General features: G+C 38.2%; 1 protein-coding gene across 10 annotated transcripts in view; it reads left to right on the forward strand.

The window, feature by feature from the left end:
- ZNF292 (zinc finger protein 292) overlaps window positions 1-23,489 on the forward strand; it is a 111,382-nt gene that overhangs the window by 75,005 nt on the left and 12,888 nt on the right. For 9 of the 10 annotated variants that reach the window (XM_063812517.1, XM_063812518.1, XM_063812520.1 and 6 more), the window contains 3 exons: window positions 6,406-6,608; window positions 16,360-16,496; window positions 18,393-18,534. The exons of the other annotated variant lie outside the window; for it this stretch is intronic. In XM_063812517.1, coding sequence (XP_063668587.1) covers window positions 6,406-6,608; window positions 16,360-16,496; window positions 18,393-18,534 — 482 coding nt within the window. The remainder of the gene's footprint in view (window positions 1-6,405; window positions 6,609-16,359; window positions 16,497-18,392; window positions 18,535-23,489) is intronic. 10 annotated transcript variants of the gene reach the window in all.

Consider the following 23,489-nt stretch of genomic DNA (forward strand, 5'->3'; position numbering starts at 1 on the left):
CTCCTGACCTCAGGTGATCCACCTGCCTTGGCCTCCCAGAGTGCTGGCATTACAAACGTGTGCCACCATGCCTGGCTTTAATGCGTATATTTTATAATGTTACATGGAAAAATCTGTCAGAATTTAGTTAAATCTAATACTCATAATTAAATCTTATTTTACGCAAAAATTGTAGCATACTAAGTTCATCTATGATATGAAATACTTTCTAATCTTTGAAAGTTAATTCTATTTCCTGAAAATGTAACATCTTTCTTCAGGAAAGGGTGAGAGGTGGGGTCAAAGTTGATTATCCCTAATTGGTCATTTGGAAGTTACCATGAGCAGTAGTCTCAATCCTGGCTATAATTAGAATTACCTGGAGAGGTTTTAGATAGACCAGTGCCAGGGCCCTACCTCATACCAATTAAATTAGACTCTCTGGGCAACCAGTATTCTAGAACTTGAAGCATTGTGTTTTATTAAATGTCTTAATTTGGATTTTTTTTTGACCAACAATGCTGAATTGTGTCTTTTTAAATATATTTTTAATTGTGGTAAAAAAAAACCACACACGCAAGATAAAATGTACCGTCTTAACTGTTTTTAAGTTTGGTAATGTCAAATACATTCACATTGTTGTAAACATATTTCAGAACTTTTTCATCTTGAACCCCAAGGTGAAAACTATACCCATTAAACAACAACTCCCCTTTTCCCTTAGCCTTCAGCCCCTGTAACCACTACCCTACTTTTTGTTTCTATAATTTTGAGTACTTTAGATACCTTATATAAACAGTATCATATCATATTTTTCTTTTTATGACTGACTTATTTCACTTAGCATAATGTCCTCAAGATTCATCCGTGTGGTAGCATGTGAAAGGATTTGCTTCCTTTTTAATGCTGAATAATATCCCATTATATGTTTATACCACATTTTGTTTATTTATCTGTCGTAGTTGGACATTTGGATTGCTTCCACCTCTTGGTTATTGTGAGTAGTGCTACTATAAACATGGGCATACAAACGCTTCTTCAAGAGCCTGCTTTCAGTTCTTCTGGGTATAACCAGAAGTGGGATAGCTGGATCGTATGGTAGCTGTATTTTTAATTTTTTGAGGAACTTCTGTACTGTTTTCCATAGAGGTTACATCATTTTACAGTCCTAACAGTATTGTACGAAGGTTCCAGTTAATCCACATCCTCACCAACACTTGTTTTCTGTTTTTTTCGTAGTAGTCATCCTACTGGGTGTGAGGTGATATCTCATTGTGATTTTCATTTGCAGTTCTCTGATGATTTTTGATGTTTCGTATGCTTGTTGGTCATTCGTATGTTATCTTTTGAGAAATATCTATTCAAGTTATTAGTCCATATTTTAACTGGATTTTTTTGTTGTTGTTGAGTTAAAGGAGCTCTTTATATATTCTTGATATTAATCCCTTATCAGAGATATGATTTGCAAATATTTTCTCTCATTCCTTTTCACTCTGGTGAAAAGGTTGCCTTTTTACTGTGTTGTGTCCTTTGCACAAAAGTTTTTAAGTGTGATGTAGTTTTATTTTTGCTTTTGTTGCCTATGACACATTTGGTGTCATAGCCAAGAAATCATTGCCAGTCTATTGTCATAAAGCTTTTCTCTATGGTTTCTTCTACGAGTTCTGTAATTTTGGATTTTTCATCTAAGTCTTTAATCCGTTTTGAGTTAATGTTTGTATATGGTGCAGGAATAGGGTCCAGCTACATTCTTTTGCATCTAGGTATCTAATTTTTCCAGCACCATTTGTTGAAGAGACTGTTCTTTCCCCATTGAGTCACCTTGGCACCCTTGTCAAAGATCATTTGACCATATATGATAGGGTTTATTTCTGGACTCTTTTCTATTGCATTGGTCCACATGTCTGTCTTTATGCCAGTATCATCAGTGTTTGATTACTTGAGCTCTGTAATACATCTTGAATCAGGAAGTGTGAGACCTTCAACTTTGTTGTTCTTTGTCAGTTATTTTGGCTTAAAGATTCTATATGAATTTTAGGATGCATTTTTCTATTTCTGCAAAAAAAAAAATGCCATTGAGATTTTCATAGAGATTGTGTTAAGTCTATAGATTGCTTTGCCTAGTATGGATATCTTAATAATATTAAGTCTTATCATCCATGAACACAAGATACCTTCCCAATTATTTATGCATTTCATTTCTTTTAACAATGTTTTATAATCTTTAGTCTACAGGTCTTTCGCCTCCTCCTTGGTTAGCTTTATTCTTATTTTATTGTTTTTGTTGCAATTGTAAATGGAATTATTTTCTTAATTTCCTTTTTGAACTGTTCATTGTTAGTGTATAGATGCAACTGATATTTATGTGTGGATTTTTATATCTTGCAACTTTACCAAATTTGTTTATTAGTTGCAGTAGTTTTTAAATGGGATCTTTAGGGCTTTCTACATACAAGATCATGTCATCTGCTAACAGATGATTTTACTTCTTTTCGATCTCAATGTCTTTTATTTTTCTTGCCTAATTACTGAATTGTTTCTTTCTTTCTTTTCTTTTTTGAGACGGAGTTTTTGCTCTTGTTGCCCAGGCTGGAGTGCAATGGCGCAGTCTCGGCTAACTGCAACCTCCGCCTCCCGGGTTCAAGCAATTCTCCTGCCTCAGCCTCCCGAGTAGCTGGGATTACAGGCATGCGCCTCCACGCCCAGCTAATTTTGTATTTTTAGTAGAGACACGGTTTCTCCATGTTGGTCAGGCTGGTCTCAAACTCTCGACCTCAGGTGATCCACCTGCCTTGGCCTCCCAAAGTGCTGGGATTACAGGTGTGAGCCACCGTGTCCAGCCTAATTGTTGAATTATTTCTAAGAGAGAATACAAATTAAGTATTTTTAAAAAGGATAAGTGATCCTTGCTTTGAAAGCAATCGAACCACTAGAAGGTTTTAAACAGGGAAGACAATCAAGTGTGTGCTTTAAAGTAATACCAGATGCACCCTGGATTCTAGTGAAGTGATGGAGGTGGTAAGAGTAGATGGAGAAGACTAGCAGATTTCTACGAAGTAGTCTGATTAGTGATTTGGGCTGGGTTGGGTTGGGTTGGGGGAGCAATATGGAAGTGGAGATGAAGAAGAGTTAATGGAATTGAGTATTTAAGCATTAGAAGTGACACAACTAGGTGATAGATTGATGTCTGGGTGAAAAGGAGGTAGGAGAGAGCATTTTTAAGGCAGACTCCTAGGTTTCTGCCTTGAGCACAACTGAATAGATGGAAATGTGGAGATGACACGTAATGTGGTGTAGAGATTTTGTATGCTGAGTTTGAGATGCTTTTGAAACAGCTAGTCAAAGATGCTGCAAAGGAAATCATGTGCAAATCTGGGCATGAGAATAGGAACCCAGTAAATGAGTTGACCCCACTTTAGGGGGAATCTAGGACCTAGTGTAACCTGTGGTACATAGTACACAATTAATTCTTGTGTAATTATTTATCACAGAAAATCAACTCATATTTTGTATTTAATTATCTTTAATGTAGGAATTAGTAGTTTCCTTTTAATATTATGAAGGTGACATGGCCAGGTGTGAGGGCTCACACCTGTAATCCCAGCACTTTGGGAGGCTGAGGCGGGCGGATCACGAGGTCAGGATATCAAGACCATCCTGGCAAACACGGTGAAACCCCGTCTCTACTAAAAGTACAAAAAATTAGCCGGGCGTGGTGGCGGGCGCCTGTAGTCCCAGCTACTTGGGAGGCTGAGGCAGGAGAATGGCATGAACCCGGGAGGCAGAGCTTGCAGAGAGCCGAGATTGCGCCACTGCACTCCAACCTGGGTGACAGAGAGAGACTCCATCTTAAAAAAAAAAAAAAAAGAAAGTGACATAGGAAGAAGGCTCTTTTACATTTTTAATCAAATTGGCTAAATATCATTTATTTATATTGCCAAGTGAAGTAGTGTTATCTATGTCACATAGCTTTCTTGGTAGGCCCAAATATAGTAAAGCCTGCTTTTCTGTTGAAGTCTGTGAATATAGAGAAAACATAAAAAGGTGACACATGAGTAAAATTATAAATATTTTATACTTTGTGGGATGCTAGTGGGAAAAGCAGACTAGGGAGTGAAATTTGATACGTCTAAGCTACTCAAAGATAAGTCTGAGAAGCATGAAAACAGTCTTTGTTGCAATATTGTAACATTATAAGGAAAAACATCTTGGATTGCAGAGAAATAGAGAAAGATGCAGAGGAGTGGGAAAAAAAAGTAGTGAAGAAGTAGAGGGAGAGAAGTGAGCTTTCAATAGGACTGAATTGAGTGTAACCCACTTTTGATCCATTTGAATCATGAACTTCAGAATATATAATTATCTTCCTTTAAAGGCTGATGCTACTTCACAGGTTTTTACTGCCGTAAGGTGCCATTCCAATGAGAAGTAGACCCAGTAGTCAAATAGAAAAAAAAAATTCTTTTTCTTATCTCACACTGAATAAAGCTAGAAGTCAGAAGACTCATTCTACTGCTAGCTATGTCATTAACTGGCTTTATGTCCCTAGGAAGTCACTTGCCTTCTCTGAGCCTCAGTTTACTCATCTGCCAAATGATAGAACAGACAAAATGATCTATAAATTTCCTTCTACTCAAATATTCTGTGTATTTTTGAAATCCATTTTGCCCTAAGTGTGGCAGTGGTTTCCCATCATTAAGAGACAAACAAAAGCCTATGGCTTTGAAATTTGCAATATTAATATTTTTCTACATTGATTTAATGCAAAAATTACACAATTTGTCGTTCTAACTTAAATGCTGCTATTTGAGAATGCAGGGCCTATTTGAGATTGGGACCATCAGTTTTGTGAAATACTTCCCACCTTTAAGTTATTTCTTCACCATGATCTTTTAGAGTCTGTTGATTATGACTTTTTTGTGAGAATATTTGCAATAATTCCCAGACTTTGTATCTCTAGAGTTTCCTTTGGAGAAAATTGTTGAATTAGGAAACTAAAGCTCTTGATAGCCAGAATAACTTTATTATAACTTTGTTTTTTAGTCTTATATTTAAAATCTTTTGCTTTGGCAGTGAACTAAACTGTAGCTGCATTGTAATTGTCCTAATAGGATAATGCATATTAAAAAAGAAAAGTAATGCCCTTTATCTCATAAAGACATGTAGTCAGAGGCACCAGAAACATATGCTTTATTTATCTGTGCTTACCCTTTATGCCTTTTAGTGTAATGTAAAGAATAGAGGGTAGCAGGTGAAAAGGTCTAGACTTCAAGAAAAGGATTAGATTTGAGATCTTGTGTTCTATTGCTTATATGTTTATGGTTTTAATACGAACGAGCCATGATCATAGCATTTTATAGAAGAATCTTTTCTATAGTGGAGTACAGTTAGATCTAAAAATGAAAGTACTAGAGGGAAACAAAGGATATTACAAGAAGTAAAGAACATCTCTCATTTTCTGTATTCTAACCTGCAAATTACTTACCAGATGTATCTTTCAGTCTGTTAACAAGCAGAGAAGATACTGTGTTTTATTCATGGAGCATTTTAAATGTTATTACTAAAAGCCTTCCCAAGGTTTCAGGCTAGCCATTGTCAAATAAATTTTTAAACATGATTTCTATTCTGGTAAAGAACACTTAGGAAAAATTTAAACTTGTTAAAATTTAAATTCTCCTTCATAAATACAAAAAAATAAAAATATTAATTCTTATTTGTAGATGACCAAACAAGCACTAGGGGATAGTCAGAGGTTTGAACAAAGTAGAAATGTTTTATGCATAAGTGACTGTTTTGAGTTTATTCATTGATGTTTTAAAAATAACGACATAAAACCCACAGAAGTTTTATCCTTTGGCAAACTTTTCTCCCATCTTATTTATTTTTCTGTAGATATTTTGATTCATTATAAAACATCTATTTTTAAAAGTCAGATTTCAGCTTTGTAAAATGAAAAATATACCATCAGTATTGAACAAAATATTAGTTGAATCTCTTCTTCTGGAATGTCCCAGTAGCTTTTTGTGGTTACTCATCATGGAAGGTTGTAATGCCCTAGCATTACAGATTTTAGGGATGCTAACTGCTGGTGTTGAAGAATAACTGCTGTAGGAAAAAAAATTAGTGTAATTTTAATAACATTGACTATTAGCATTTAACACAGAACTATTTTCATCATCAACAAGTTTATTCAGCTCATTCTAAATGGTCCCTTATGTAAGGGCCAAAAGTACTTAACTTTTAAAAGTTAGCAATATAATCTCTTCTTCCTTATAAGGTCAAGTCTTTTGTGATAGCCTTACTAGCAATAATAGAAAATTGAAAAAAAGCATTTTAGTTCCCGTGTTTAAAAATATTTCTTATAAGTGTTTGTATTGCAAATGAATTATTACCAAATGTTAATAATCTATTATGTCTTGTTTTTTAAAGTGAATGAATTTTTAGCTTTTGAGGGTCCCATCTTGTTGGATATGAGAATTAAACATCTAATCAAAACAAATCAGTTAAGTCAAGCAACTGCTCTAGCAAAGCTGTGTTCTGACCATCCAGAGATTGGCATAAAAGGTAGTTTTAAGCAAACTTACCTTGTCTGTCTTTGTACATCATCACCAAATGAAAAGTTAATCGAAGAGGTGAGTATGTTTTCTTTCATTAGTAATTATTTTTTAAGTTGAGAAATTAATTTTTAATTAGAATGTCTTTGATTTCCTTTTCTCTTAGATAGTGAAGAGATCATTGTCAATCTTACATTTTTGGTATGTTCTTGAGTGGTGGCAACTTGATTCTAAGTAGCTTTTAGAATTATATGTAAACTGATTGCACCTAGTTTCTGTTTTAAATAATATACATCTTTTAAATGCTTTGGCTAAATTGTGGGAAAGATAGTGGTGGCTTAACAGTTTAGTAAAATATCTATATTTGTCAGCTTTTGGCCTTAACTTCAATCTTGTCTGACTTCAAGATACTTGCACATCTTTTAAACTGGCTAATTTAAGTAACTTTATAGAATTTTTGTGACTTATCTCTGGAAATACTTTGTCATATAAATTCTATATAGAATATATATATGCACATCTATGCTATATATCATTTTGAGTACGTATTTATTTGCCTATTTAATGTAAAACCTGATTTTCTCTCTGAGACATTGTCTTTTCACTTCTAGTTTGGTATAAAGCATAGTATTCACATATTTGTATAGTTTATGACTACAAAATTCTGAGAATGGAATCATGATCCAAATGGGAATTTTGCAATTTTGCATTTTGAGGGACTTACAATTTCAAAAGGAAGTTGGAAACAGGGTAGGAGAATTAGAAGTTGTTGATCAAGAAACAGGGCGTGTATATTTAAAGAATTTAGATAAAACTATAGTAGATTGGCTGGGTGCCTGTGGCTCACGCCTGTAATCCCAGCACTTTGGGAGGCCGAGGCAGGCGGATCACGAGGTCAGGAGTTTGAGACCAGCCTGGCCAACGTAGTGAAACTCCTCTCTCTACTAAAAATACAAAAAATTAGCTGGGCATGGTGGCGGGCACCTGTAATCCCAGCTACTTGGTAGGCTGAGGCAGGAGAATCGCTTGAACCTGGGAGGTGGGGGTTGCAGTGAGCCAAGATCATGCCACTGCACTCCAGCCTGGGTGACAGTGTGAGACTCTGTCGCAAAAAAAAAAAAAAAAAAAAAAAAAAAATTTTTTAAAGAAAACCTATAGTAGGTTGATCAGTGTTCAGTGGGCACTGAATGTGTACAGTTGTCTTATATCTGTAATATACATATCCTTTGACTCCACAGCAATAGAGAGGAAAACAAAGGGATTGTAGGTAAAACATAAGGATATGTTAAGGGAAAAATTGAGATATAAGACAGAGAAGTAAACTAATAGAGCATGCATGATCCTCTTAGACAGAGAGGTATTGTCATCAGTCTCAAAGCAGAATAGCCTCATACAGAAAGCTCAGTGCCACATGAGGTTTGTAATGATGATTGTGTGATTTTTTTTTTCCTTGAGAATAGACAAGTAGGAAGGCAAGTGGTAGGCTTGGACCAAGATAAGAAATAAACCTGTTGGGTTTCTTATGTGAGGATATTGAGGATAGTGGGAAGAGTAATGTCAGACAGTTTGTAGGCTAGATGGAGTGGAACCATGGTCTGTAGCATAGGATACTATATCACTATTAGTTTGGACTTCAACTAGTCTATAGATTTTTTTCTTTATTATTTATTTTATTACAGGTAATTGGCCTTTTAATTGCTATTATATAGGAGAGCAAAATAGAAGACTGACATTTTCTTATTAGTTCCAAATAACTAGATAAGTTAATTTGCAGATGTATAAAATTTATTGAAATCACCTTTGACACGTGTTGTAACATTTTAAAAAAAATCATTAGTTATTGTGCTGCTGCTTCTCAGATATTTTTCAGTGCCACGAAAGCTTTTATTATCAGTTCAGTCCCTGCCCTTAAGGTTCATCTGTCCTCCCTTCCCCTTCCACAGATGTGTATTAAGTGAATGATTTTTTCTGTATAAGCAGTGGGGGGGATTAGGGGGAGGTGGGATTTAAAGGTGAATAAGGGGTAGGCCCTTCACTAAAGAAGCATATCTCCTGTTAGGAAACTGACTATCTAAGCATAGAGTTGTTGGGTTAGCTTTGAAGTTGAAGACTGTGAATCTGTGTCTCAAGTAAAAATCTAGTTTAAAAAAAAAAAAATCTGTATTTCTAGCTCTCTGAATAATCCAGTCTTGCAATACTGAGCCTAAGTTCCTTCTTGGTTTAATTATCCAGAGTTGAGTAACAACAGTCCAGCCTACTCTGGGAGATGATCAGGAAAATTCTGTGAAGACCCTGGGTACTTCCAATGTCATATGGAACTATTTCCCTCCCCCCACTTCTCATGTTAAGCAGGTAGAATTAAGACTTTTCATGTTCATAAGCAGGGTTCACTAAGGTTTATATACTCCATCCCAGGAAAAAAACTAGATCATATAGTGCAGAACAGGACAGATAGATGTTAAGTCTACACATACATAGCACTACACATATATAGTAACATTACTTTGTTAAAAGTCCCTTGTTACAAAGTAACAACATTACTTTGTTAAAAGTCCTTTTTTGCTTAGAGATGATTGCTCTTTAATGTTTCTGTTATAGACACATTAGAAACTTATTCATTGTTCCATATGAGGTGAGTTAAGATTTATTGTCCCCAACCCAGAGACATTGCCCCCTTTAGAAGAGGTATGCACCATGTGCTCTCTCACTTGCCCACCCTACTCTTTGTCCACTTCATTAATGTACATTACTTGCCTGTTTCTTACAAGTATTTGAGGTTTGGTTTTGTTTATGTGTTCCTTAAAGGACAGTGGGAATAGACTTTGTTAGAAGGAGTCAGCAATGGCCTGGATTGGTGGTGATCTTTCTGAGGAAATCTTTGTCCAAGTGAGGCAAGGGATTGACTGTTTCCCAGGACCCTTTCGGTGTGATAGAAATAGCAGCTAGTTGATACCCCATAGGTTGTTTTTTTTTTTTTTTTTAAAGAAAAGAAATAGCAGCTAGCCTTGGTAGATGGCAGAGGAATGGGGCTGGGAGAGATTAAGTGTTTATCTGGCCTTTCGGGAAGGAATGAACTTTGGTCTGGATTCTTGGTATAGTAGTAAAAAATTAAGTTAGCAGTGTCTAGTTTAGATCCAATATTTCTATTTGTTTTATCATTAAAATATAGAAGTTTAAAAACTAAAACTTTCTATCTTGTATCTCTGTAGCTGTCTCATTTCCCTAATTAATACTCCACTAGGTAATTATTATTAAGATTAAAATTTGATATATAATCTTTCTGACATTCTTCTATGCACATACATGCATTTTTAATACTTAAAATCGCATACACACTCCCTGGTTGCCGGTCCCTTTTCCCTCTATTATTGTGGACATGTTTCCATATCATTTCATATAGATCAACCTTATTCTTTCTCATGGCTACATAATTCCATAGTATGGATTTGTAACATCTTTAACCAGATTGGTATATTGTTGCCTTTTACATACATCCGTGTATCCTTGTGGGGAGTATACTGGTAGGGTAAATTTCTGGAAGTGAAATTGCTGGATCAAAGAATCAACACATTTTAAATTGATAGGTTCAAACTATCCTCCAGAAAAGATTATGGCAATTTATGTTTCCAAAAACAGTAGTGTGAAATATCTTCTTAGAGATTATTAGTCTTAAATATTTGCTAGCCCAAGAGTTAATTTTGATTAACTCTTGATTTTATATTTTCTTAGTTATGACAGGTTTAACATTTATTTTCTATATGGAAAGCAATATTATTTTGATAAGCAAATCAATTTTTTAAACTGTTTGTTTGTTTTTTGGAGACAGAGTAAGCTTACTCTGTTGCCCAGGCTGGAGTGCAGTGGTGTGATCTCAGCTCATGGCACCTCTGCCTCCGGGGTTCGATTAATTTTGCCTCAGCCTCCCAAGTAGCTGGGACTACAGGTGCACGCCGCCATGCCTGGCTAATTTTTTGTATTTTAGTTGAGACAGGGTTTCACTGTGTTGCTCAGGCTGGTCTCAAGCTCCTGAGCTCAGACAGTCCTCCTGTCTTGGCCTCCCAAAGTGCTAGGATTACACACGTGAGCCACCGCACCCAACTGAAACTGTTTTTGAAATGTGATTACAGCCAATACTTTTTAAAAGTATACTTCATAAATTCATATAAAATATTGATAGTGTTCTATATTTTTTGAATAGTTGGCATAAAGAGCCATTTTAAAACATACAAAGTATTATTTACATCTTTGAAATAATTGTTATGCTTTACAAAGGGACTTTATTCAGCATAATGTGTCTTTAGCAAACAGATCATTCTAATTGGTTTTAAATATTTTATTAAGAGTTCTAAATTTTCTGGTATTTAAATTTTTGCTCATTTGTCAGAGCAATAGAGAATAGTCCCTATATAGGTAATATACTGGTAATCTCTGAATTTTGCTTCTTTGGATTTTTAAATCTTGTTCGTTGGTGGCTATGTTTCACTTTTCATGATTTTAATTAGTAATTTACTACTTTGTATATGACTTCCTTATTCCTACATTCTATTTAATGTCATATTTTTTCAAGACAGCCATCTAGTGGCAAATAAGAGAAATGAAGGATCCCAAGTACATCATAAAAATTGTTTCATTAGTATGCCTATGAAAAATGAAGTTTGCTGTGTTACTGAATATAGCAGATGTTTCAGTTGGTATGTTGCATGTATATGAAAAATACACATAGGCAATCACAAATTTATATTTTTAAATATTAAGAGTAAGCTGGGCGGGTGCAGTGGCTCACACCTTAATTCCAGCACTTTGGGGGACACCAAAGTGGGTGTATCACCTGAGGTCAGGAGTTTGAGACCAGCCTGGGCAACATGGTGAAACCCCGTCTCTATGAATATATAAAAATTAGCCAGTCGTGGTGGCACTAGCCTGTAATCCCAGCTACTCAGGAGGCTGAGGCATGAGAATCGCTTCATCCTGGGAGGTGGAGGTTGCGGTGAGTCGAGATCGCACCATTGCACTCCAGCCTGGGTGATTGAGCAAGTCTCCATCTCAAAAAAAAAAAAAAGTAAGCTAATGATAGTAATAACATTGGGGAAGTAAATTTCTTGCCTTATACATAATAGATAAATTTGGTACCATATGAGCACTCAGCAAGAGTGGCTCAGGTTTTTTTTTTTGTTTTTTTTTTCAGTAAGTATTTATTTTTTTTATTTTTTTATTTTTTTATTTTTTTGGTTTTGATTTGTATTTTTTTTTTTTAATTGATCATTCTTGGGTGTTTCTCACAGAGGGGCATTTGGCAGGGTCATAGGACAATAGTGGAGGGAAGGTCAGCAGATAAACAAGTGAACAAAGGTCTCTGGTTTTCCTAGGCAGAGGACTCTGGGGCCTTCCGCAGTGTTTGTGTCCCTGGGTACTTGAGATTAGGGAGTGGTGATGACTCTTAACGAGCATGCTGCCTTCAAGCATCTGTTTAACAAAGCACATCTTGCACAGCCCTTAATCCATTTAACCCTGAGTGGACACAGCACATGTTTCAGAGAGCACCAGGTTGGGGGTAAGGTCATAGATCAACAGCATCCCAAGGCAGAAGAATTTTTCTTAGTACAGAACAAAATGGAGTCTTCTGTGTCTACTTCTTTCTACACAGACACAGCAACAATCTGATTTCTCTATCTTTTCCCCACATTTCCCCCTTTTCTATTCGACAAAACCGCCATCGTCATCATGGCCCGTTCTCAATGAGCTGTTGGGTACACCTCCCAGACGGGGTGGCAGCCGGGCAGAGGGGCTCCTCACTTCCCAGAAGGGGCGGCCGGGCAGAGGCGCCCCCCACCTCCCGGACGGGGCGCCAGCCGGGCGGAGGCGCCCCCCACATCCCGGACGGGGCGGCTGGCTGGGCGGGGGCTGCCCCCCACCTCCCTCCCTGACGGGGCGGCTGGCCGGGCGGGGGCTGCCCCCCACCTCCCGGACGGGGCGGCTGCCGGGCGGAGGGGCTCCTCACTTCTCAGACGGGGCGGCTGGGCAGAGACACTCCTCACCTCCCAGACGGGGTCGCGGCTGGGCAGAGGTGCTCCTCACATCCCAGACGGGGCGGCGGGGCAGAGGCGCTCCCCACATCTCAGACAATGGGCGGCCGGGCAGAGATGCTCCTCACTTCCTAGATGGGATGGTGGCCGGGAAGAGGCGCTCCTCACTTCCCAGACTGGGCAGCAGGGCAGAGAGGCTCCTCACATCCCAGACGATGGGCGGCCAGGCGGAGACGCTATTCACTTCCCAGACGGGGTGGCGGCCAGGCAGAGGCTGCAGTCTCAGCACTTTGGGAGGCCAAGGCAGGCGGCTGGGAGGTGGAGGTTGTAGCGAGCCGAGATCAGGCCACTGCACTCCAGCCTGGGCAACATTGAGCACTGAGTGAACGAGACTCCATCTGCAATCCCGGCACCTCGGGAGGCCAAGGCTGGCAGCTCACTCGCGGTTAGGAGCTGGAGACCAGCCCGGCCAACACAGCGAAACCCCGTCTCCACCAAAAAAATATGAAAACCAGTCAGGCGTGGCGGCACGCGCCTGCAATCTCAGGCACTCAGCAGGCTGAGGCAGGAGAATCAGGCAGGGAGGTTGCAGTGAGCAGAGATGGTGACAGTACAGTCCAGCTTTGGCTCGGCATCAGAGGGAGACCATGGAAAGAGAGGGAGAGGGAGACCCGTGGTGGTGGGCGGGGGAGGGGGGGAGGGGGTTTTATTTTTTATTTGATTCTATTTTTAATTTTTTCTTCAGACAGAGTTTTGCTCTTGTTGCCCAGCCTGGAGTGCAGTGGCACCATCTCAGCTCGCTGCAACCTCCACCTCCCAGGTTCAAGCAATTCTCCTGCCTCAGCCTTCCAAGTAGCTGGGATTACAGGCACCTGCTACCATGCCTGGCTAATTTTGTATTTTTAGTAGAGACAGGGTTTCACTATGTTGGTCAGGCTGGTCTCGAACTCCTGACCTCAAGTGATCCACCCCATTGGCTTCCCAAAGTGCTGGAATTTCAGGTGTGAGCCACCGGGCCCAGCCTAAGAGTGGCTTAGGTTTTAGAAGAACAACAAAAATGATAAGATTAAAAATAAATGAGACTTTCAAGAAATACGGATTTTTATTAAACCCAAACAAGTAAAAATCTGTATTTAGCAGCATACGAATATATGGCCTTAGTATTCCTGTGCAGGTGGAATTCTGGAAAGATCACAGACTATGAAGCTAAACTTAGGTTGACATCTTGACTTTGCCACTAAGTGCATAACTTTGAGCAAAGAACTTAACTCTTAGGCCTTCTTTCTTTAAAATAAGTATTAGCATTGGCTGAGCACCGTGGCTCATGCCTGTAATCCCAGCACTTTGGAGGCCGAGGCAGGTGGATCACGAGGTCAGGAGATCGAGACCATCCTGGTTAACACAGCAAAACCCCATCTCTACTAAAAATACAAAACATTAGCCGGGCGTGGTGGCACGCACCTGTAGTCTCAGCTACTCAGGAGGCTAAGGCAGGAGAGTTGCTTGAACCTGGGAGGCGGAGGTTGCAGTGAGCTGAGATTGCACCACTGTGCCCCAGCCTGAGCAACAGAGCAAGACTCTGTCTCATAAATAAATAAATAAATAAATATATATATATATATAATAAAGTAGTGGCATCTACCAGGCAGCATCGCATGAGTGTCACAGGGTAATTGTTTAACGTAATTTTGAATAAAATATATTGTGATGAAGTGGAAAGAGCTTGGATTTTTTTTTTTTTTTTTTTTTTTTTTTTTTTTTTTTTTTTTTTGAGACCGAGTGCTGCTGTGTCACCCAGGCTGGAATGCAGTGGTGCGATTTTGTCTCATTGCTGCCACCTCCCAGATGTAAGCGGTTTTCCCACCTCAACCTCCCCAGTAGCTGGGACTACAGGCATGCATCACCATGTCCAGCTAGTTTTTGTATGTTTTAGTAGAGGTGGGATTTCACCATGTTGGCCAGGCTGGTCTCGAACTCCTGACCTCAGGTGATCCACCCACCTTGGCCTTCCAAAGTGTTTGGATTACAGGCGTGAGCCACCGTGTCCGGCCAGAGCTTGGATCTTTAATGTCAGCCAGACATGATTGGATTTGTGGCTTAACCACTTAACTAGCACATTCATCATACAGATGGTCCCCCAATTTATGATTGTTCAGCTTACTGTTTTTCAGCTCTACAACGGTGCGAAAGTGATACACATTCAGTAAGTTTCTGGACGTATGATGGGGTTACATCTAGATAAACTTACTTTGAATTGAAAATATTTTAAGTCAAAAATGCACTTTCAACTTAACATTATTTTCAACTTAGGATGGGCGTATTGGGATGTAGCCCCATCATAAGTCGCAGACCATCTGTATATAAAATGTTAGTGATAATACCTACCTAGTGGGAAAGTTATGATTAATAATATACATAAAATGTCTGACAGTGTGTTTAACATATTGTAGATATTTTTAAATCTTTACTTTATAAATATATATCCTTCGGTCTTTTTTTATTCGCTTAAATCAAGTTGCTTATAAAGATTTGTTGAAAAAGAGGCAGACAGAGGAGTAGTGGAAACAACACTGTACCAGGTAGCATAAGACTAGATTTCAGTCTTAACTCTTCCACTAACTTCATAATTCCTGTGGGTAATCATTTATGTTGAACACACGATTTTTTTTTCTTGTCTTAGTGTTTTCTAAGAAGGCCCAATTTAATATGTAAAATAGAACCTGTGAATCTATTGCCCCACAGCGTTTATCCTCATTATCAAAGATTGACCTCAGGATTACCCGCATTCTCCATTTACATACTTGTTGAATCCTAAACACATTACATTTTACACATGCACATTTTGCTTACTCAATATTTTATGAAAGAAAATCAACTAGGAGAGGCATAGTCTCTGTGGTACGTGAGCGCTAATGGTCTGTTTTGTCTTCAGTTCTTTTTGCCATCTGTCAGTTGTACCATATTGGAATTAATCTTTCTATTCTGTGGAACACTGGTAATTTGTGATTGTATGCTGTTTGTCAGATCCCTTGTCTTATAGCAGATGCTTGTAGCAATCACAGGTAAAGTCTGTTCGTTTTATATAGTACATCATTGTAATGAGGTAATAAATTTTAATTTTTTTAAAAAGAAATTATAGATGTAAGTGCATCATTAAATGAAGCAAGTTGCCTTCGTCTAGGTTATACGTACACATGCATGACTGTTGGCAAGCTTTGAGATGGAGTAAATTTATATGAAAAGAAAAATAGTGGAGATTTATAGAAAATTGAGGTGAGCTTATTTTAAAAGTGGTATAGTTACATAAAATGCTTCATACTATATTTTTCCCTCATGAATAGATAAGTTTATTAGTCTATACCCAGTGTACCTCTCTGTGTGTCTCTGTTGATTCTAATGCTTGTTTAAATCAGTGGATAAAAGGGGAAAAAATAAAAGTACCGCATTTTTTTTCATGATCAGATCTGATTTAATGGGTAGAGATTGCTTATAGTTATCATCAGTTAGTTACATATAAATGCTTGTAAATTCTTAAATAGTTGGTTCTCCGGTGTTTCTTAATTTTCTCAGAATTACTATATAAATTTCTACTGGCTATAAAGAAAGGTTTTGTTTTTTTTTTTTTTTTTAACTGCAGCCAGTCTTTGTCCCAGTAATGACAAATTATAACTGACTTGATAGTGTATGAATTAATGGCATTTTATTCATAAAAACTATCTAAATATTTAATGAAAACTAAAGGTATATTGCTCTATATTCTAATATAAAACCATTTTGTGGCATATTTCTATTGGCTTTTTCTTTAGATTTCAGAAGTTGATTGCAAAGATGCACTGGAAATGATCTGTAACTTAGAATCTGAGGGTGATGAAAAAAGCGCTCTTGTTTTATGTACTGCGTTTTTGTCACGTCAGCTCCAACAAGGAGATATGTACTGCGCTTGGTGAGTTGATCTTTTTTTTTAAAGAAATATTTGTTAAATAAGAGTGCAAAATAGGCTGTGAGAATTCATATAACTTAGGAACATAATTTAAAATCTTTTTAAGACAAAAGGCTTATATTTAGATATTACATGCTGTGCAAACTTATTATCGAGTAGTTGTTACAACTCAAAACTTTGTGTATTAAAGGCCACACAATTCCTTAGCATGCATACCAGGAATTATCTTTGGTCAGGAAATTTTTAAGTGTTAGAAAGTGAAAGAAAGACTTGTTTTGTCTAATGCCACCATAACATTTTTTTAGATATGTAAGCAATACATTTCTTTTTATGGTTCATTTTCAGTTGGGCATAGCTTGTTATATGTAATCCTTTGGGAGGCTACAGGAAACAGAGATCTTGGTTTCAGTTAATGTAAAAACTGAAGATCAGCTGCCTTAAATTAGCTTTAGCTAACACTGACAATTTATCTGGTCAGTCAACAGCACTATTAGTCTTCAGTGTTGTGTTGATATTATGGGAACACATAAGAAAATTTGATTTATAAAATTCCAACATTTAAGAATATTTACCAAATGACAGCATACAAATGAATAATAGAACAGGCAAGGTAAATCAATGGTTGTGTAATCAATAAAGATTGAAGCTTATAAAGGATTTCTGAGCATTGAGCCTCGTTATGAAGGAAAAATAGTATATGCAATACAGAGAGGCTTGGTGTGAAAGGCAGAAAGATTCTGAAGGGAGAATAAATAAGAAATATTTATCCAGGACAAGTGTAATAGGTTTTCTAGTTATACCAGCATGAAAATCAGCGATGACTAAGAAATTAATGTGTTTTGTTGGTTTTTACAAAGGCATCAAAAGCTGAGTTTCATATGCTAAGCAAAAGCAGTCCATTATAAACTCTTGAAGGGCAACATAGAAGTTTATGTTTAAGAAACACTGTTGAAGATAAGCAGTTGTGAGTTGATTGATGACTCAGTAGTGAGGGCAGAGTTGGGCAAAGAAGTAGTAGTACAGAGTTCAGACAGAAAATCAACTGGAAAGCCAGTAAATCAACTGGGAAATTACTGTGGCACAGATTGGTTTCTTCTGGGTTTTTTGTCATCATTGGTTCTTATATTCATCTAATAATAATAACCTTATTGTCAATTTTAAATTTGTTAGAAGATAAAAGAGAAATGCTGTTTAAAAATCATGTCATTGATTTTTTATATATATATATTATATATACACACGCACACACATATATACGTACACACACATATCTTGAGCTTTCTTACTACATAAAGTTCACATGTGGCTCAAAGTTATCATCTGTAAAACTTGTTTAAATGTTAAATGCTGGCCGGGCACAGTGGCTCATGCCTGTAATCCCAGCACTGTGGGTGGCCGAGGTGGGCGGATCACCTGAGGTCAGGAGTTTGAGACCAGCCTGGCCAACATGGTGAAACCCCATCTCTACTAAAAATACAAAAATTAACCAGGCATGGCAGTGTGCGCCTGTAATCCCAGCTACTCAGGAGGCTGAGGCAGAAGAATCGCTTGAACCCGGGAGGCAAGGTTGCAGTGAGCCGAGATTGCGTCACTGCACTTCAGCCTGGGTGACAGTGAGACTGTCTCAGAAAAAAAAAAAAAATGTTAAATGCTTTCCTAGTAGAAGGTAGTGCTTCTCTGGGACTGAAAAATATTAATTAATAAAATGATAAATCATATTCTGATTTTATTTGGTATTTAGAAAATTGGGATCTGTTTTCTTGCATTTTAACTTAAGCATGCATATAGGATTGGAATATAAAACCAGTTTTAATTTCAAATGTAATGACTGGACTGATGTCCATGATTATTACCTTACTGCTCCAACTTTTCTTATTATAACTTTTTTTCTTTTTTAAGGGAACTTACTCTCTTTTGGAGTAAATTACAGCAAAGAGTAGAACCATCTATACAAGTGTACCTTGAGAGGTGTCGTCAACTTTCTTTGTTAACGAAAACAGTATATCACATTTTCTTCCTGATTAAAGTTATTAATTCAGAGGTAAGAATAATCAAAATATTTTTAAGGTTAAAATGTGTACATTATCATTAATAAAAGACTATAACTTTTATGATTTTGGCTCCCTTTTCAGTGATTTTTAAATTTTTTCAGTTAGTCCTTTGAACATTTTCTTGTTAGTCCTTTAAGATATTTGATACAGAAAAACTTAAAAATGCAGTTGAGATCCAGGGACTTGTTCTTAGCCAGAAGAAAAGTAATATGTAATACTTAAATTATATCATTCTTCTGTTTTGGTTCTAGGGGTTATACTACTTTGATAATTTGGCTATAGAAATTTAAAAAGTAGGCTGGGCGTGGTGGCTCATGCCTGTAATCCCAGCACTTTGGGAGGCCAAGGCAGGCGGATCACAAGGTCAGGAGTTCGAGACCAACCTGGCCAATATAGTGAAACCCTGTCTCTACTAAAAATACAAAAATTAGCCAGGTGTGGTGGCGTGCACCTGTAATCCCAGCTACTCAGGAGGCTGAGGCAGTAGAATTGCTTGAACCTGGGAGGCGGAGATTGCAGTGAGCTGAGATCGTGCCTCTGCACTCGAGCCTGGGCAACAGAGCGAGACTCCATCTCAAACAAACAAACAAACGAACAAAAAAAGAAATTTAAAAAGTATAAAGAAAAATATATAGTGCTAGGTTCCTCTGCTAGCAGAAGGGAAGATTACATTATCTGAAATTTTACAAACAGCCACAAATACGTGATAAAATAAAACAAACATCTTTTTTAGTGTATAGCAGCTGAGATTGCAGGAATATTTGGGCTCAAAAGGTAAAACCTAAAAACGGGAACAGAAAGCTTGAACTGATGCTGAGTCTCACCTAACCTGGAGATTGGGATATGTTGCTTCTTGCAGTAACTAAGTAGTTGGAAGTTTGATATCTACACAGGGACAGGAGATAGCTATACGGATATAAGATCCTGGGGCAGGCCAGGCTGCTCACATCCATAGTCCCAGTACTTTGGGAGGCCAAGGTGGGCGGATGACTTGAGGTCAGAAGTTTGAGATCAGCCTGGCCAACATGATGAAACCCCATCTCTACTAAAATAAGTACAAAAATTAGCCACAATTGGTGGCGCCTACCTGTAGTCCCTGCTGAGGTGGGAGGATGGCTTGAACCTCAGAGGCAGCGATTACAGTGAGCCGAGATTGCACCACTGCGCTCCAGCCTGGGTGACAAGCAAGATCCTGTCTCAAAAACAAAAAGCAGGCCGGACGGACATGGTGGCTCACGCCTGTAATCCCAGCATTTTGGGAGGCCGAGGCGGGTGGATCACATAAGCCCAGAAGTTCAAGACCAGCCTGGCCAACATGGCAAAACCATGCTCTACTAAAAATAAAGAAAATTAGCTGTTCATGGTGGCAGGTGCCTGTAGTCCCAGCTACTCTGGAAGCTGAGACACAGGAATCACTTGAGCCCAGGAGGTGGAGGTTACAGTGAGCCGGAGGTTACAGTGAGCCAAGATTATACCACCGTACTCCAGCCTGGGAAACAGAGTGAGACTTGGGCTTAAAAAAAAAAAAAAAGATCTTGGGCCAGCTCTTCTTGTCGACTTGGGTAGGTAGATCTGAAACAACCACCCCCTCACCACCGCCCCTGCCACCCGCAACACACACACACACATGCGCACTCACGTGCATGCATGCATGCACAGTCACTACACGAAGCTGGAACCTGTGAAGTACTGTAATTTTATTGAAAAGGTAGACTAGAAAAATAATACTGTCTAACACATATGGATGGTAGGGAATTTTAGGTATGTCCAACTGGACTCTGGGTCAGAGGAGGAAAATCTTTAGGAAGTTATAACTACAAGTCTACCCTCATACAGATTTGGGAGCCACATTTACCCTAGCTGTGTAGTTCAGAAATCCATATGCCAAGTAAGTTAATGTTTAAGAAGGTGAGGATGAATACCTAAGATTCCTGCAGAAGAAAATGCAGAACTGCTTTAGGAGGGACATATTGTCAACACAGGCGTCTCATAAAGCCCTGCTTAACATGAGTTCACCATTAAGATTTATAAACATACAAAACTATCTGACCTGAGTGATTTTCAGCAAAGGAATAATAGGATTACTTGCCTAATACTTTAAATAATATAATTATGGAAAAATCTAGGAAGTATATGTATTTAAACACTTAAAATTTAGGAATTAAAGTATGAGAAAGACAGTATCAAAATGACCAAGCAGATCGTAAAAAGAGTCAAAAGAACGTTTGGAAATAAACATACATAGTTATCGAAATGAAAATTTTAGCAGATGGATTATACAGACTAGACACAACTGAAGAGGGAGTTAATGAACAGAGGTTGTATATGTGCTTCCACTTATTTTTTACTATTAAGTATTAATAAATCAGAACTCAAGTTTCATAAAGTTACTGATTTTCTTATAGTAACCTTTGTAGAAATGCAGTTGGTTTCCATTTAAATGTACACAGAAAACACCTTCCAAAGGTGCTACCATTGTGTAGAATCTAAAAACTGAGATGCAGCATGATAACAAGAAGTATTTTTAAGTGAATTTTTTATTTGTTTTTTATTTGTATTTTTTAATTGTTTTTGAAAGGAAAGACCAAAAGATACTTCCCTATCCCTCTTTATAAGTACCTTTTAAAATCTGTCATTGGTCAGTAAGTCTTAGATGTATCTTCATTTTTCTCTCCTAAAAATAATTTCATTTTCAGGAGGAAAGAATATGAATGAATCCTGCTTTCCAGTTTTTCCTCTGTCAACCTTGTTAACTTGTCCTGATTTTTCATTTATATATTGTGGTGCTGCAGTTAAAAAATAAAGTAGCTGGGCATGGGAGTGCATGCCTGAGTCCCAGGCTAGTTGGGAAGCTGAGGCTAGAGGATCACTTGAGCCCCAGATTTCAAGACCAGCCTGGGCAACACAGCAAGACCCTGTCTCCAAAACAAAACAAACAAAAACCTGAAAGGGGCCAATAATAAATTTCCTATGAAACTACTATGCAGTTTTAAATCATAGGTTGCGCCACTAACTTAAAGAGCAGCATGACAGAGTAGAGTAGAAAGAACTTGGAACTAGAAGCCAAACTGGCTATAAATCTTGACTTGCAATTGACCTTAATCACCATAGGTTTCATTATTAAATCAGATGAATGGAGGAGGTTAGGTAAAAGTGACCATCCTTCTTCAGTCTTACTCACCACTCATAAAGAGACCATGGTGGGCCAGAGGATGGGGTGCAAAATACTGGACAAGAGCTGCATTGTCCATTATGGTAGTCACATTTTAGTTGCTGAGTAGCTCCATGTTGCTAGTGGCAATCCTACTGGACAGCACAGATATAGAACATTCCTGTTATCACTAATAATTCTGTTGGGTAACACTATTCCAGAGAGTTTGGGTTCAGAATTAGAGTATATAAAAAAGCAGTTAAAAGTATGAATAGCTTTGGAAGTTGGCAATGGCAGCAGCCTTCTTCTCTGTTGTTGCTTTTGTTGGTTCGTTGGTTTTTGAGAGAGTCTTCCTCTGTCATCCAGACTGGAGTGCAGTGCTGCAATCACAGCTCACTGCAGCCTCAACTTCCCAGGCTTGAGCAATGCTGTCACCTCAGCCCCCTAAGTAGCTGGGACTACAGGTGTGTACCATCACACTTGGCTAATTTTTTTATTTTTTGTAGAGATGGGGTCTCACTATATTGCCCAGATTTATCTCCAACTCCTGGGCTCAAGTAATTCTCCGTGCCTGGGCCTTCCAAAGTGGTGGGATTACAGGTATGAGCCACCACACATGACCTTCGCAGCAGCCTTCTTGACAGGGATAGTATGCACCATGGTAATTGCTCTGTCCAAAAACCTTGCTTCTTGTTGCATGAAATGTTTTTCCCTTTTTTTTTCTACTTTCTGAAATCTGATCAAGCAGAGGTTTTATCTTAAAACTAGAATCATAGATTATTATTATTTTAGGACTGAAGAGACCTTAAAGTTAAGCTATAGTGATTAGATTCTGGTGTAATAACTCTCTTCATTTTCCATATAGAGAGGTTAACCTCGATGTAGTGATTTGAATTAACTGGTAACCTTTTTTTTTCTTTTTGTTATGGAGTCTCCCTCTGTTGCCCAGGCTGCAGTGCAGTGGTGCAATCTCGGCTCACTACAACCTCCATCTCTTAGGTACAAGCGATTCTCGTGCCTCAGCCTCTTGAGTAGCCAGGATTACAGGCGGACGCCACCATGCCCAGCTAATTTTTGTATTTTTAGTAGAGACAGGGTTTTACTATGTTTGCCAGGCTGGTCTCGAACTCCTGACCTCAGATGATCTGCCCGCCTCAGCCTCCCAAAGTGCTAGGATTATAGGCGTGAGCCGCTGTACCCAGCCAACTGGTAACCCTTAAAAAAAAAAAAAAAAAAAAAAAAAAAAAACTCCAGGAATTGAAGACTATCAACCAGCTACTCATATGTTAATTTAAAATACAGTTGGCCCTCCATATTCATAGGTTCCACATCAGTGGATTCAACCACCTACTGATTGAAAATATTCAGGGGCCAGGTGTGATGGCTCACCTGTAATCCCAGCACCTTGGAAGGCTTAAACCCAGGAGTTTGAGCCAGCCTGGGTAAAACAGTGAAACCTGATCTCTACCAAAAAAAAAAAATTAGCCAAACATAGTGGTGTGTGCCTGTAATCCCAGCTACTCAGGAGGCTGAGATGGGAGGATCACTTGAGCCTGGGAGGCAGAAATTGCAGTGAGCCAAGATCATGCCACTGAGCCAGGTTCACTCCACTGCACTTCAGCCTGGCTGACAAAGTGAGACCCTGTCTCAAAAAAGAAAAGGAAAAAAAATTATAGAGTTCCAAAAAGTAAAACTTGAATTTGCCACAAGTGTACTGTATTGAATCTATGCAAATGAAGTAATATGTAGCCATTGTATTAGGTATTATAAGTAATACAGAGGTGAATTAAATTA

Source organism: Pan troglodytes, chromosome 5, assembly GCF_028858775.2.
Source record: "Pan troglodytes isolate AG18354 chromosome 5, NHGRI_mPanTro3-v2.0_pri, whole genome shotgun sequence".
Lineage (NCBI taxonomy): Eukaryota > Metazoa > Chordata > Mammalia > Primates > Hominidae > Pan > Pan troglodytes.